Genomic DNA, 16,879 nt, shown 5'->3' on the forward strand with positions numbered 1-16,879 from the left:
AGTCTTGCTTTAAAAACTAACTTTCATGTTGCGTGATAATATGTCTTTCTATAATATAATCTGGGAAAGATACTGGAATTTTTTCCACTCATCTTAAGCAGATATGTGTTTTGCTTCCCTGATCTTTGTGTTTTACATTGTTTTGCTTTGTCTTGCCCTGTGTCTGTCTCGACTCTGATTTATAAAATAAAGAGTTTAAAAAAAAAAAAAGAAAGTTCCTTCTGCTGGAAGACTCAGTCATAGGAGGCACTAATTTGGGAATTCATTTTGATGAGAATACAACCATTAAATGCTTTCCAGGATCCTCACCTGGTAGAAATGCAAACCAGATAGTCAATGCTATTAAAGAATAAAGTGAGGACTCTAAAATCAATACAATCATCCATATGGGGTCCAATGACCTTGCTAGAAACAACATCCAAACAGTACAGAGAGATTTCCAGAATCTGGGTAAGGAGATTGGGCATATGGTGAATACTTTTTCTTTTTCAGGTTCATGGAAAAAGGAAGAAAATGTTAAGCCATATAGATAAATACATAAATAAAATAAATAACCAAGTTCAATACATGGCTCAAAACCTGGTGTATGGCAGAAGGTTTGGGATATATTGGGGGATGGGGCTGGTATGGATTAGTAAAAGGGTATATGGTAAGGATGTCTCACGTCTTTCCGTGGAAGGAAAAAGGAGAAATAAGAAATTCAAACTATATGTCATAAGGCATTTAAACTAGTAAACAGAGGTGGCAGAAGGAAGTTGGAATGTGGAGAAATTAAAAATCAGCAGAAAAGGTATCCAGGAAGAGCAGCAAGCTTTCAGGGTCATTTATCAAATCATGTTAAGGCATTTTCGCATGCGAAAAACACCATAACGCATGCGATAAGCACCATAACCCATGGTGCAATGCAAATTTTTAAAAGGGGAAGGATTTTTGTAAAAGTGGGCTGGCTTTGCAAAGCCATAATGCATGATACTGCATGTTTTAATGCAATTTGGAATTTTTTCACAAATTCTGTTTTGGGTATTTTTAGGCTGGGGAAGGGGGAAGAGAGAGAGCACCTCTGGGGGTGGCACCATAGTAATCAGCTATTTATGCTACTATAGGAAGCCCCCCTAGTAATTCGAGGTGATGTTTAGGTAGAAGTGTAGGGGTTATGGACCACTTTTACATGCAGAGTGGGACGTACGAACAGAACAGTGCTCTCTTGTGAAGATTTGATGTCCTTCAGAGTGAGGAAACTCACACAACAATGACATTTGTACAATTGTGGATGATGGAACCCATGAGGGGTGGAGCTCTACTGGATCTGGTACACAAATATGGAGACAGTATCTCAAATGTTGGGTAGGTACCCACTTGGGCACCAGTGATCATCAGACAGTATGGTTTGATATATCAACCAAGAGAGAGGCAGCCCTGGATTAACTGTTAAGCAAAATAAGCAGATGCATAGGGCTCCAAGGGAAGAGGGGGCACCACAGAGTGTTGAAAATTTTCTTTTTTTCTGTTGCCCCCTAGTTTTAAGTAAATAATTTGCTTATATTGCTTACTGCTATTTAGTGTTAAACATTTTTTTAAAAGTTTATATTTAATATAGTTGTAGGGGATGGCCTGGAAGAAAACTTAATTTTTAGCCTCTTATTTCACCTTCAGCACTTACTGAATATTAATGTCTTGTCAGTTAAGCAATGGAAGGGCCAAGTAGGCACCATTATTGGGCTGTGCTAAGGGCATCAGTTGATAGAGATGTGAATTGGAACCGGAATCGGTTCGGATTCCAGTTCCGATTCACATGTGGATTTTTTTCATCGGGCCCGATCGTGGTTTTGTTTATCGGCTGTGCCCGAGCCGATAAACAAAAAACCCACCCCGACCCTTTAAAACTAATCCCTTTGCTTCCCCCACCCTCCCGACCCCCCAAAAAACATTTTACAGGTACCTGGTGGTCCAGTGGGGGTCCCGGGAGCGATCTCCCGCTCTTGGGCTGTCGGCTGCCACTAATAAAAATGGCGCCAATGGACTTTGCCCTTACCATGTGACAGGGTATCCGTGCCATTCGCCGGCCCCTGTCACATGGAGGGAGCACTGGATGGCCGGCGCCATCTTTAAAAATGGCACGGGCCATCCAGTGCTCCTACCATGTGACAGGGGCCGGCCAATGGCACGGATACCCTGTCATATGGTAAGGGCAAAGGGCCATCGGCACCATTTTGATTAGTGGCAGCCGACGGCCCGGGAGCGGGAGATCGCTCCCAGGACCCCCATTGGACCACCAGGTACCTGTAAAATGTTTTTGGGGGGGTCGGGGTGGGTTTAGGGGTTATTTTTGTGTGCCGTTTTTCCCGCCCTCCCCCAAAATGATAAGAGAACCCCCACGATCAATATCATGGGGTTTTCCTATCATTTCGGGGGAGCCCCCGATTTCTGACAATTTTGAAAATATCGACGATATTTTCAATCGTCCGAAGCCCGATTCACATCCCTATCAGTTGACCTTAATCTGGCCCTGGAGAGAGAGAAGTCAAATGAACAACAAGATCCTGGACTTCAAGAACATAGATTTTGGCAAAATGTCAATGTACCTCAAGAAGAAGCTAGAAGGCTGAGAGGAGAGGGGTGAAGTGGAACAACAGTATGCCAAATTAAAAGGAGCTATAACAAAGACGACAAACCTGTATGCGATAAAAGAAGGAGAAAAAGGAAACCAATATGGTTCTCCAAGATAGTGGCTAAGAAAATAAGGGCAAAAGGATCAGCATTCAAAAAGTACAACGGAACTCAAAAAGAGGAATATAGGCAAGAATATCTGGCAAAGCTGAAGGAAACAAAGAAAGAAATCAGGATAGCGAAAGTTTGTATGGAAAAAATATCATCAGATAGGTAAAGCGTGCTAACAAAATATTTTTCAGATATATCAGAGAAATGAGGAAGACCAGAGGTGGCGTTATAAGACTGAAAGAGCAAGGTATGGAAAAAGATGAAGAAATAGCAGAAATATTAAACAAATACTTCAGTTTTCACTAAGGAAGGCACTAGTGAAGGACTGTTGCTGGCTAGCAAGAATACTGATGATAATGGGGTACATACATCCCTATTTACAGAAGAGTGTTTTTGGGTGGAGCTAGGAAGACTGAAAGTGGACAAGGATACTTATGGAATTCTGAGAAGTGCTGGTGGGTCCACTGAAGGACCTGTCTACTAGATCCTTGGAGAGAGGAGTGCCATAGGGTTAGAGAAAGGCAGTGATGATACTGCTTCACAACGGTGGTAGCAGGGAGGAGGATGGAAACTATAGGAAAGGATAACGAGCTATCTGCAATCCAATGGCTTGCAGGATCTGAGGCAACCTGGATTTACCAGAGGAAGGCCCTGGCAAATTAATCCAATTGATTTTTTTGATTGGGTGACTAAAGAATTGGATCAAGGAAGAGCACTTGATATGGTTTACTTGGATTTCAGTAAAGCTTTTGATACGGTCAAGCATAGGAGACTCATGAATAAAATGAGAAGCCTAGGAGTGGGTACCTATGTAGTGAAATTACTTACAAATTGGCTGACTGACAGACATCAGTGAGTAGTGGTAAATAGAACCACTCTGAAGAAAGAAGAGTGATAAGTGGAGTTCCTCACTTATCACTGTTCTGGGACTGATACAGTTCAATATCTTTGTGAGCAATATTGCAGAAGGGTTAGAAGAAAATGTCTTTTTGCATATGATACAAAGTTCTACAATAGAAATTCTCATTCTGAAGGAGCAGAGAGAATGAGAAGAGAGCTAGGAAAGTTTGAGAAGTGGTCAAAGGTTTGGCAGTTGGGATGCAACGCCAAGAAGTGCAGAGGCACACATTTGGGTTATGACAATTAGAAGGAGTGTATTTATGGAGGGGTGTGTGAAAAACTGATGTGCACAAACTGGGAGACCTCAGGATGATAGTGTCTGATGAAATGAAGTTGGCGAAGCAATTTATTTATTTATTTAATATATTTGTTACCCACCCTTCCTTTGATCTGAGTGGGGCACACCGGCAACGTGCATAAAAATCATAAAATAAAAGGATAAAAACAAAGCATGTCAATACAACAAAAAGTAAGTAAGATGGAAGAATTAGAATGTTAGCAGTGAATGATGACACAGACTTAATTGGCATCTCAGAGACATGGTGGAAGGAGGATAATCAATGGGACAGTGCTATACCGGGGTACAAATTATATCACAATGACAGAGAGGAGCATCTGGGAGAAGGGGTGGTGCTTTATGTCCGGGATGGCATAGATAGGATTAAGATCCTGCATGAGACTAAATGCACCGAGATTTCAGAAAGCCTTCTTTTAATATACTTAGTCAGCGCTATGTCAGCTGCTGTAAGATGCCAACGTTGTCAACGTTTCGCTAATGCTGCATCAGGACAATGCAATTTCAGAATTTTTCATGACATGTTTCTGCTACAAGTTCTATCGAACTTGTAAAATAAAGCTTTCTGAAATCTTGGTGAAAAATTCAACAAGAATCATTTCAATAAGATAAGTGTGACAATCAATATCTATCGGGCGATTTCGTTGCTGACGTTTAAAAGTAAAAATCTGGTTTTTTGTTTTGAACCAAGATTGGCAAAAGAAAAGACATATGACATACACAAAAACAAAATACAAGAACCAGTCATAGAAGTGATTTATTAACAAAAATAGAAAATAAAAAAAAAAATTTTTGAAGTGAAAATAAAAAATGAGAGGTTTTTATGACCCATGACTGCAACTACTGGTTACAACAAAATCCGACGGTACAAAACAGATTGGTACCAGTGCTGAGGTCTTTTCCTCTCTGTTATAAATCATTAATCTTAAGAAGTATTATAACCACAGAATAGCAGCCTCTTTTGTTGCACCAGCTAGTTTTCTGTACAGTTAATATGATACTGGTGTATCCCTTTGGTTTTGAGTTCTACATTCAACAGGAGGCCATTATCTTTATATTTATTATATTTTTAATATAATTATAAATGATCTGGAAAGGGGTATGACAAATGAGGTGATCAAATTTGCAGATAACACAAAATTATTCAGAGTAGTTAAATCACAAGCAAATTGTGATAAAACGCAGGACTAGAGGGCACTCCATAAAGTTAGCAAGTAGCACATTTAAAACTAATCAGAGAAAATTATTTTTCACTCAACGCACAATTAAGCTCTGGAATTTGTTGCCAGAGGATGTGGTTAGTGCAGTTAGTGTAGCTGGGTTCAAAAAAGGTTTGGATAAGTTTTTAGAGGAGAAGTCCATTAACTGCTATTAATCAAGTTGACTGAGGGAATGGCTTCTGCTATTACTGGCATCAGTAGCATGGGATCTTCTTGGTGTTTGGGTACTTGCCAGGTTCTTGTGGCCTGGTTTGGCCTCTGTTGGAAACAGGATGCTGGACTTGATGGACCCTTGGTCTGACCCAGCATGGCAATTTCTTATGTTCTTATGACCTTGAAAGACTGGAAGATTGGGCATCCATATGGCAGATGAAATTTAATGCGGACAAGTGTAAGGTGATATATATAGTGAAAAATAACTCATGCTGTAGTTACACGATGTTAGGTTCCATTTTAGGAGCTACCAACCAGGAAAATGATCTGGGCATCATAATGGATAAGACATTGAAATCGTCGCCTCAGTGTGCTGTGGCGATCAAAAAGGCAAACAGAATGTTAGAAATTATTAGGAAGGAAATGGTGAATAAAATGGAAAATGTATTAATGCCTCTGTATCGCTCCATGGTGAGACCGCACCTTGAATTCTGTGTACAATTCTGGTCGCTGCATCTCAAAAACAATATAGTTGCATTGGAGAAGGTACAGAGAAGGGCAACCAAAATGAATAAAGGAGATGGAACAGCTACCCTATGTATAAAGGCTAAAGAGGTTAGGGCTGTTCAGCTTGCAGAAGAGATGACTGAGAGGGGATATGATAGAGGTTTTTTAAATCATGAGAGGTCTAGATGGGTAAACTTGAATTGGTTATTTACTCTTTCGGATAATAGAAGGACTAGGGGCACTCCATGAAGTTAGCAAGCAGCACATTTAAAACTAATCGGAGAAAATTATTTTTTACTCAATGTACAATTAAGCTCTGAAATTTGTGGCAGAGGATGTGGTTAGTGCAGTTAGTGTAGCTGGGTTTAAAAAAGGTTTGGATAAGTTCCTAGAGAAGTCTACAAACTGCTATTAATCAATAGGGAATAGCTATTCCTTGTTGCCAGCATTAGCAGCATGGGATTTATTTAATGTTTCCATACTTGCCAGGTACTAGGGATGTGAATCGTTTTAGGACGATTAAAATTATCGTCCGATAATTTTAATATCGTCTTAAACCGTTATGGAACACAATACAATAGAGATTCTAACGATTTATCGTTATAAATCGTTAGAATCGTGAGCCGGCACACTAAAACCCCCTAAAACCCACCCCCGACCCTTTAAATTAAATCCCCCACCCCCCCCCAATGACTTAAATAACCTGCGGGTCCAGCGGCGGTCCGGAACGGCAGCGGTCCGGAACGGGCTCCTGCTACTGAATCTTGTTGTCTTCAGCCGGCGCCATTTTCCAAAATGGCGCCGAAAAATGGCGGCGGCCATAGACGAACACGATTGGACGGCAGGAGGTCCTTCCGGACCCCCGCTGGACTTTTGGCAAGTCTTGTGGGGGTCAGGAGGCCCCCCCCAAGCTGGCCAAAAGTTCCTGGAGGTCCAGCGGGGGTCAGGGAGCGATTTCCCGCCGCGAATCGTTTTCGTACGGAAAATGGCGCCGGCAGGAGATCGACTGCAGGAGGTCGTTCAGCGAGGGTTCCGGCGCCTCGCTGAACGACCTCCTGTAGTCGATCTCCTGCCGGCGCCATTTTCCGTACGAAAACGATTCGCGGCGGGAAATCGCTCCCTGACCCCCGCTGGACCTCCAGGAACTTTTGGCCAGCTTGGGGGAGGCCTCCTGACCCCCACAAGACTTGCCAAAAGTCCAGCGGGGGTCCGGAAGGACCTCCTGCCGTCCAATCGTGTTCGTCTATGGCCGCCGCCATTTTTCGGCGCCATTTTGGAAAATGGCGCCGGCTGAAGACAACAAGATTCAGTAGCAGGAGCCCGTTCCGGACCGCTGCCGTTCCGGACCGCCGCTGGACCCGCAGGTTATTTAAGTCATTTGGGGGGGGGTTCGGGAGGGTGGGGGATTTAATTTAAAGGGTCGGGGGTGGGTTTTAGGGGGTTTTAATGTGCCGGTTTTGCGATTTTACGTTTTTTTGATTTTTCACGATTTTTCACGATTTTTCACGATATTTTACCCCCCCAAACGGCAACAATACGATTCCCTCCCCCTCCCAGCCGAAATCGATCGTTAAGACGATCGAGGACACGATTCACATCCCTACCAGGTACTTGTACCTTGGATTAGTCACTGTTGGAAACAAGATGCTGGGCTTGATGGAACCTTAGTCTGACCCATATGGAATATCTTATGTTCTTATGATCTTATCATTCATCCATTGTCTAACTTGTATCCTAAATTTGGTGCAGCGGGAAATAGCAGCTGTATATCATCAGCATACATTTTAAAAGCAATCCCCAGCTCCTGCAGCATAATTTTTACTGGGAGCATATAAACAATTTAAATAGAGATGCTGAGAGACAGGACCCTTGAAAAACACCAGAAAAGATAGGGTACCAATTAGAAAACTTTTGGCCTACATAAATCTGCTGATAATGATCAGCAAAAGTGAGTTTAACCAATCTAAACCACCTCACCTATTCCAATTTCTGTTAAACGCTGTAGCATAACAGAATGTATTACTGAATCAAAAGCTGCTTAAACAGCTAAAAAATGTACTATTGCTGACTCTTTCTAATCCAGCTTATGTAAAATGAAATCTGAAACTGTTATTAGGAAGGTTTCAGTACTATTACTGGCTCAAAAAGCTCACTGAGAACTGAATAAAACATCATTCTGTGTAAGAAGAATATCCAACTGAGATAAAACCATTTTTTCGATTAATTTGCTCAATGAAGGAAGATGGAAATGGGTTTATACCCAGCAGGATCTATCTATAGGAAGATAAAATAGGGCAAACTACCACCTTCTTGAAACAGGAGGGAAAAACTCCCTCAGACAAGAATATATTAAGAACCCATTAATGAGATTTTCTCTCATTTGCCACTCAGGTGTGTCACCCAAAGACTTCCTGTGATACAGGAATGAGAAAACCACCCCATAATGTACAAGGCCACAGATTGCTTAGCTGTGAGCCTGCAGTTGGAGGTACAGAGGAAAAGAAACAAAAACTAGTTTGGGAACTTTGTTAAAACAGATACAGTATCTCAAACCTGCTGGTTTAATTTTCTCTTTTACAAGTCTGCTTTTAGTATTACTCTTTGGTCTCCTTTCTTTTTGGGCAAAAAAAGATGAACATTCTTTAGCGCTGATGCATCCTCGCCTTCTAAAATGATTTTTTTTTTTTAATTTTCTTGGAGTGTTGCCTCTTCAGGTTTTGCTGACAAAAAAGAGTATACATTCTTGGTGGGTATAGGGACAAGCTTCAGGTACAAGGTGAACCATAAGACTAAAGGCTGCCTGACCTCAACCTCCCAAGATGAACATAGATTCTGCTACAGCACACACCACAAAGTACCTGATTAGTATTACTACTGCAAAATAAGAATTGATTTGGTTGCATAGGCTTTTGATCTCATCTATAGCATTGTGCTGGGATAATGCTTTGGAAAAGAATCTCTAAAATCACAGGGTTTTAGAATCGGGTTTAATGTGTCTCTGTGCAACACCTGCTTGGGAGTTCTGATGATGATCAGCACAGCAGCGCTCCTCCCTTGCTTGCCCTAATTTTCTTACAGCTCTATACAGCATGGTGCGCTTGACCAAGCGCACCATTTAGCCCCCATTTGGCTGCGCGTTTCAGACACGCTATTATTACCACTTATACTGTAAGGGGTAATAATAGCATGTGGAAAATGCATGGCCAACCCCCCAAAATTAATAGCGCTCATCACATACAAATGCATGTTGATGAGCCTATTAGTTAGTCGCCTGGAATACTAAAAGTAAAATGTATGGCCAAGCTGCACATTTTACTCTCAGAAATTAACACCTGCCAAGGGCAGGCGTTAAGTTCTAAGGGACCCTGAAAAATGTACAGAAAAGCAGAAAATTCTGGTTTTCTGTACAACCTCTGACTTAATATCCTAGCAATATTAAGTTGGAGGAACCAAAAAAACATTTTTTTTTAATTTGCCCGCTATGGCTGTGAAAAGGTTCGAAAGCCGACGCTGGTAAAATTGAGTGTCAGTTGTCGGACCCGCTGACAGCCGACTCTTCCACTAATAAGGAGGCGCTAGGGATGCACTATTGTCCCTAGCGCCTCCTTATTAGCACCTGGTCTCATTTAAATACAAAATCGCGTGCCCAGGAGAGGTGCCTGGGCACATGTCAGGAGAGCGGGCGCTCGACTCGGAGTGCCAGCTCTCCTGCATCTCTTATTGAATCGGCCTGCTTGAGAGAGAGAGACTGACCAGCTTTCTAAAACTTTACATTCTTGTTTCTTCTGCTGAGAAGTTTCAGACTTATGTAGATTCAACCCCCTTTTTTGGTTTGTTACCATGTGTCCAATAGATATCCAAGTATTTTTCTTCAGACATGAAACAAAAATCAGTAGACCAGGGAGTGTGTAATGCTTGAATTTCAACTGTCAACTGAATTCTCTGAAAATTGAAGGGGAGGGAGCAGTTTGGTTTGTATTGCTGTTTTAAAACACTCAAAGGAATCAGGACTCCCCACCCAGATAAGAATTGCAGGTTAACTGCATCATAGTCTGAAATGTCAGAGATTCCCCATTATATACAATGAAAAATCACAAAAGAATCCCCTCCCCCCTAATGACAGAGCAGGCATAGAGGCTCTGAGAGTAATGTTGGTACTGTTTCTTTTGATCTCTCTCTGGTCCACTCCACTTACCTCTAGAACTGCTCATGTCCTCTAATATCACCTTCCGATTGTGTAAATCCACCGCTGCAGATGCTTCAAGGAGCTCTCGAACCTGCAGGAAGGGCTGCACGCATGACACAGGTTAGATGATAAACAGCTTAATAGAGATACAAGATCACAAAATACTAAGGGGACTGCCAAATGGTTTCATTTTTTGCAGGAAAGGTTGATTCAGCTCTGATGTTACCCTAATTGCCTTCATGGACTTGTAGTTCTCAGTTCTCTATTGAATTCCCCAAGAAATGCAGGACTACATATCTACAGATGTACTAGGGGTAAATCTAGGACTAGATTAGCCTGCCCTGAGCAACTGGAGCCAGTTGGCAACACAATTTACTGACAATACCTCGATACGCTCATCTTTCACCCAGGGCGTTTTTATCAGGTTGGCATGAATGTCCATTAGGTATGCCAGCTTTATCTCACAGGCCTTCAGCTTGTCATAAGAGTCTTTGGAATCTGTAGGATCTGCACCCTGAAAAAGAAAAGGCTAGGTAATTCCACACCGAGCTTCCTATTGCCATTGAAGAAGAAAAAGCAAGCTACATTCTACAACCTCCTGCTGCATTCAGTCTGCAGGAATTAGTCTAAAACTTTACATGGTCTCAAAGCATAAGTGTGGAGGGAAAGAAGGGAACAATTTCTCATTTTTTTCTGAAAAAAAAGGAAGTCAACATGTACCAGCTTTTCCTTCATTCTGTAGCTGAAGAGGTGACTTTCTGTAGCGTCCACCCATCCACTAAAGAAAAAGGAGAAATGTCTCCAACTTCCCAGTGAAAGGAAGAGAATCTATAACTTCCTCTAGTCTGTGATAGGAAGGAGAACAATCTGTAATTGTACTGATTCTGGCTGCTACACAGCCTCCTTGCCAGCAAGGGTCCTCACTGAGCCACGCTCGCACCCACTCTAGATGCCTTCTTGAAGGCTGCATGACTCAGCAAGGACTTCCCTATAAGAACCTCTCTCACAGTAGCCTCGGTACCTCATCATCGAGCCACCTTGGCTCTTTACTTTGGTCAATCTTGTGCTTTACCTTGTTTCCTATGTGGCGTTATGGCCTCCTTGCCTTGTCTTGTTTCACAGAAACATAGAAATGATGGCAGAAAAGGACCAAACAGTCTATCCAGTCTGCCCAGCAAGCTTATGGTAACATCTGCCACGCGTTAAAAGTCGCGCCCATACTTAATTTCCCAAACCGTCAAAGTCAGGACCCTTGTTGATTGCTTCTGAGTCTAATTCCCCGTTACCTCTTGCCGTTGAAGCAGAGAGCAATGTTGGAATTCATCAAAAGTATCAGACTTATTGGTTAAGAGTAGTAACAGCCGCATCAGTAAGTTACCCCCATGCTTATTCCTTTTCCCAGACCATAAAATTCAATACCCTTGATTGTTGTCTGAATCTAATTCTCCTTTTCCTCTTTTCCCCCTGCCATTAAAGCAGAGAGTAATAATGGAGTTGTATCAACAGTATGAAAGCTTATTGGTTAAGGGTAGTAACCACCACACCAGCAAGTTACCCCCATGCACTCTTTTCTTCATTTTCATCCTCTAGCCTTTAGGGATTCACAGTGTTTAATCCATGCCCCTTTGAAATCTTTCACTGGTTTTGTCGTCACCACCTCCTCCGGAAGGCCATGCCTGCCAGGCATCCACTACCCTCTACATGAAGAAATATTTCCTGCTGTTGGTTCTGAGTCGTCCTCCCTGAAGTTTCATTATCTGATCCCTAGTTTTACTGATTTCTTTCCAACAGAAAAGGTTTGTCAATTGTGGCCTCTCAAGTCTGCTCATGCTCTGCATTGGAGGGCTCTTATTTACCTTGCTCCTGTCTAAATGTTGGACCCAGTTCCTGTCTTATTTCTCCTAGCCCTTACCTGGTCCAGCCTTGCCTAGCCTGGTATCTTTCTCCTGACCTTGCCCTGTGTCTCCTCCAGGCCTCCCCAGTGGCCTGGCTTCCCATTGTGTTCCTTGCCCTGTACCTTCCTCCAGTCTTGCCCTTCCTTGTGTCTGTTTGTCTTCCCTGTCTACCAGTACCCTCTTTGATATAATTTGTGTCCTGTACCTTACTCAGTACACCACCTCCAGAAGACCAGTCCCAGAAGTCCTGCTGGCCACAAGAACTTGTGGGACCAACCCAAGGGGGAGGTGGCTGGACAGGTTAAGACCTTGCTTAACTTGACCACATCTTGCCATGTATTAGTCTAGGAAAGTCCTGCTAGTCCCCAGAACCTGTAGGACCAACCCAAGGGAGAGGTGGCTGGTCAGGCAGAAGACCCTGCGTTGCCTTGCTAGAAAGCCCTGCACTGCTCAACTTGGAGGAATTCCCTTGTCCAGCCAGCCGAACCATGACAGTAATTTCCAATTTTTTATGAAAAAAGACAACTATTGTCCATGAGAAGAGAAAAGACAATCTGTAAACTATTGTTCATGACAGGAGAAAGCACAGTCTGTAAATTCCTGTCTGTGAGAGGAGGGAGGGCAGTCTGTAACCTCCTTTTGAGGCCAATGTAATAAGCCTCGCTAAATCATCTGCGGGTTTTTATATGGAGTTTTCAGTGCTAACCTAACTTATGTATATGATAAAAAGTTTTACTGCTGAAAAAACCTGTGCAAAAAAAAAAGTACAGGCCCATGCAAATGCCATATAAATGAAACTATTAGCTATTATCAGGCAATGCAGACAGCCACACTAGCAGGGAGACCAGTTAGTGCCTGTTTTTTTTATGCAGGTTTTTTTTAGCTCCTAGATCAGGACAGGAGTAAAAAAGCACATGTCGGAGATACACAAAACACTCCAAGAATAAACCATGCCAGCTATAAATTCTGCTGCATATGTTGCAGTTCTGGCCGTGAGCGCTGCAACCAGACCCTTACCTCCGTGTTTCTGGACCTGTTCCCACTTTCACTGGCCTAGTTCCTGTCCTGTTCGGCGGTGTCCCGGCCAGGGCCGCGCCGCCGGGAAGCTCTCCATGGACGCCCGGTCTCTAGGTGCGCACACCACTTGGGTGCTTTTCTAGGTTGTTTCCCGCCAGTGGTGACTCCGCCCACTTCCTGACGTCAGACGCCGCGGCCTTGATAAGCCGGCCATGGCCACCTGGTCTTTGCCTTGCAACGGGCTTACCTACCGGATCCCTGTTACGCTGTGCCCCGGAGTGTCCTGCTTTGCTATTCGCTCCGTTCCTGCTTGCCAGCCACAGTACCTGCTTGGTTCCTACTTGCCAGCCGCAGTACCTGCTTGGTTCCTGCTTGCCGGCTACAGTTCCTGCCTGGTTCCAGTACCCGAGTCTTGCTACAGTTCCTGCCTGGTTCCAGAACCCGAGCCCTGTTACAGTACTGACCTACTGTTCTAGTCTGGTTCCAGTTCCCAGTCCTGATCCATGACCGCCTAAGTCCCAGCGGCTGGGCCCCTACGGGTTCCTCCCGGGGGGGGGGGGGGGCTTTGGCTTCCAAGGGTGAAGCCACCTAAGTCCCAGCGGTTGGGCTCCTACGGGCTCCTCCCGGGGGAGTACCAGCTTCCAGGGTGAAGAGCACCTCTACGTCCAGCCTGAACATCTGCCTCCCGGCCTGTGGTATACTAGAGACTTTTGAACACCTTTCCCAGTCTCCTGCAGGTCGGCCCAAGGGTCCACTAAACTGACATTCCCTAACAGATTGCAAGGCCATGGACTCGGCGGATGCGCCTGTCCCCTTGTACCTGCCTTGGTTGGCCCAGCAGCTGCAGTATCAAAAACAGTACCTCGAGGTCCTTACTGGTTCGGTAGGGGAGTTATCGGCCCGGTTGGATGCCAGAGCCTCGTCTGCCCCAGAACCAGCCCCCGAGGGTCAAGACTCTTCAGTGACTCAGCTGCCGGCACCCTCCCACTACGCTGGAGATTTAAGGACCTGCTGCGGCTTTCTGAACCAATGTTTTGTACGGTTCTCTCTGCTGCCTCGGCAGTTCCCCTCGGATGCGGTGAAAGTGGCGTACATCCTGTCCCTGCTTGATGGGAAAGCCTTAATATGGGCTTCTCCCCTTTGGGAAACAATGATCCTTCGCTAACGAACTTACAACAGTTCATCTCGAACTTTCGTCAGGCCTTTGATGAGCCCGCCCGAATATCCACGGCTACGTCTGATCTGCTGCAACTCCGACTCTTGGCAGATTATGCTATGGAGTTTCGGACTTTAGCCCAAGAAGTAGGTTGGCAGGATGGTAGCCTTAAGGCCATCTTCTTGGAAGGTCAGATCTCGAGCGGATGAGATTGCCGCTCGAGATCTGACGGAGGACCTCAATGCCTTGATAAAGATGGCTGCTCGCATTGACCGCCGCCTACAACAATGGGCCAAGGAGCAGCGCTCCTCTCGCCATAGCCCTGCCCGTAGGCCAGTGAGACCTGTATCCTCTCCCAAGACTTCTCGTCCAGATGCTCCCACCTGCGAACCTATGCAGCTGGGACGGGACCCACTCTCTGCTGAAGAAAGGCAACGTCGTCGTTCGTTGAAGTTGGGTTTATATTGTGGTCAGAAGGGCCACTTCTTGGCATGCTGCCAGGAGCGTGCGGAAAACGCCAAAGCCTAGGAGGTCGGGAGGAGCTCCTCTTAGGCTGTGCTACAGCTCCTCAATGTACCATCCCTGTTACCCTGGAATATCCTGGAGGATCGTTTGAGATGATGGCATTCCTGGATTCAGGAGCCGGAGGTAATTTCATCCTGCAGGACCTAGTCTCTCAGTTGCGCATCCCTATGCAAAGACAGGAGGTCCCGTTATGAATTATCTCTATCCAGGGGACGCTCCTTCCAGGACCCGTCCTGATGTCCATGGCACCCGTTACTGTCCGCACCGGGGCGATCCATTCGGAGGAGATAATCTTCCTAGTGTTGGATAAGGCTGCCCACCCTGTGGTGCTAGGGTTGCCGTGGTTACAGAAACATTCGCCCACGATTCAGTGGGATACGTTACAGATTGTCGAGTGGAGTCCTTTTTGCCTAGCTAATTGTATGAAAGTGCCTAAGATTCCTGCACTTCCGTTGATGCACTCTGCCTTGGGTCCTCCTGCACCATATGAGGACTTTACGGACATAATTTCCAATACCCAGGTGGAGACCCTTCCGCAGTCTCGCCCGTCCAAGTCGCCTGCAGGGGCAGGCTCCTCCTATGTTAGTGAGCAGGACAGCTCGCTGAGACCATGCTTAGACTATCGAGGCCTAAATTTCTTTGCTAAGCAAGACCGATACTTGCTCCCGTTAATCCCAGAGCTCCTTGATAGGCTCCAAGGAGCGAAGATTTTCACAAGGTTGGACTTACGTAATGTTCCGACGGAGTCCCAGCACCTTGCAAGTGAGGTGTTTCGGGATCTTCTGAATTCTTGCATAATCATTTACCTCGATGATGTGTTAATCTACTCCCAGGACCTGCCTTCCCACCGTCAGCATGTCCGTCAGGTGCTCCAAATACTTAGGGAGCATGGCCTGTACGTGAAACTGGAAAAATGTAGCTTTGAGAAGACGTCCCTGCCATTCCTGGGCTACATAGTCTCTGCAACCGGCTTTCGAATGGATCCTGAGAAAGTGGCGGCAATTAAGAACTGGCCCCGCCCTAAGGGCCTTAAAGCGTTGCAACGCTTCCTCGGTTTTTCCAATTTCTACCGTCACTTTATTCCTAACTACTCTCGTATTGTGTCCCCGTTGACTGCCCTCACCCGAAAGGGGGCCAACGTGGTGGATTGGCCTGTTCCCGCCTGCCAAGCCTTCGAGGTCCTTAAGGAAGCCTTCTTGTTAGACACCTGCCTTTGTCATCCGGATCCCAGCTGGCCCTTTGTGGTGGAAGTGGATGCCTCCAACGTGGCCGTGGGGGCCGTGCTGAGCCAGTACTCAGATTCCGGACAATTGCTACCCTGCTCATATTTCTTGAAGAAATTCTCTCCGGCAGAGAGCAACTACTGTGTTGGAGATAAAGAGTTGCTAGCCATGAAACTTGCCCTGGAGGAATGGAGGCAGTGGTTGGAAGGAGCCAACCATCCGGTTACGATTTACACCGATCACAAAAACCTAGCATTCTTGAAGCAAGCCCGGTGGTCGCTGTTTTTTGACCGGTTCGACTTTACCTTACGCTATTGACCCGGCTCTAAGAATGTTCGAGCCGATGCGCTCTCGCGCTCTTCTGAGGTCGAGGAGACCCCTGACATGCCTCAGTTTATTTTGTATCCTATGAAAGTCAGTCTAGCAACAACCTTGGTGTCCTCCCAAGGGAAGACCGTCGTTCCACATCACTCCCGGAGAGCAGTTCTCACTTGGGCCCATGACTCCCTCACGGGGGGCCATGCTGGCTGCAAAGGGACCATAGACTTGTTGAACAGATTCTACTGGTGGCCGACGATGAGACAGGACGTCCAAGCCTTTGTGAGCTCGTGCCCGACCTGTGCGGTGCAGAAGCCGCTCATCGGGAAGCCCAGAGGCCTGATGCAACCCTTGCCCATCCCAATGGAGCCTTAGACACACATCTCCACCGACTTTGTCGTGGATCTTCCCGTCTCAGCAGGTAATTCGGTCATTTGGGTAACCGTAGACCGATTCTCCAAGATGGCGCACTTTGTCCCCCTGCCAAAGTTGCCTTCTGTACCTGACCTAGCTAACCTTTTCACCCAGCATATCTTCAGACTTCACGGTCTCTCACAGGATATAGTCTCCGACCGAGGACAACAGTTTACTGCTCGTTATTGGAAGGCACTTTGCAAACGCTTCAATGTGCAACTTAGTGTTCCGTCTGCATTCCATCCTCAAAGTAATGGGAAAACGGAACGAACTAACCGAACCCTGAAGACTTTTCTCCGTTCGTTCGTGAACAAATGCCAAGATAATTGGGCCAAGCTACTCCCATGGGCGG

The 16,879-nt window shown here is 45.3% G+C and overlaps 1 protein-coding gene across 2 annotated transcripts in view; it reads right to left on the reverse strand.

The window, feature by feature from the left end:
* The window catches only part of CCDC183 (coiled-coil domain containing 183), a 211,951-nt gene that overhangs the window by 43,972 nt on the left and 151,100 nt on the right, over positions 1 to 16,879 (reverse strand). For both annotated transcript variants that reach the window (XM_029614015.1, XM_029614014.1), the window contains exons 13-14: positions 10,365 to 10,493; positions 9,989 to 10,082 (exon numbers count right to left, since the gene is read on the reverse strand). In XM_029614015.1, coding sequence (XP_029469875.1) covers positions 9,989 to 10,082; positions 10,365 to 10,493 — 223 coding nt within the window. The remainder of the gene's footprint in view (positions 1 to 9,988; positions 10,083 to 10,364; positions 10,494 to 16,879) is intronic.

Source organism: Rhinatrema bivittatum, chromosome 8 (assembly GCF_901001135.1).
Source record: "Rhinatrema bivittatum chromosome 8, aRhiBiv1.1, whole genome shotgun sequence".
NCBI lineage: Eukaryota > Metazoa > Chordata > Amphibia > Gymnophiona > Rhinatrematidae > Rhinatrema > Rhinatrema bivittatum.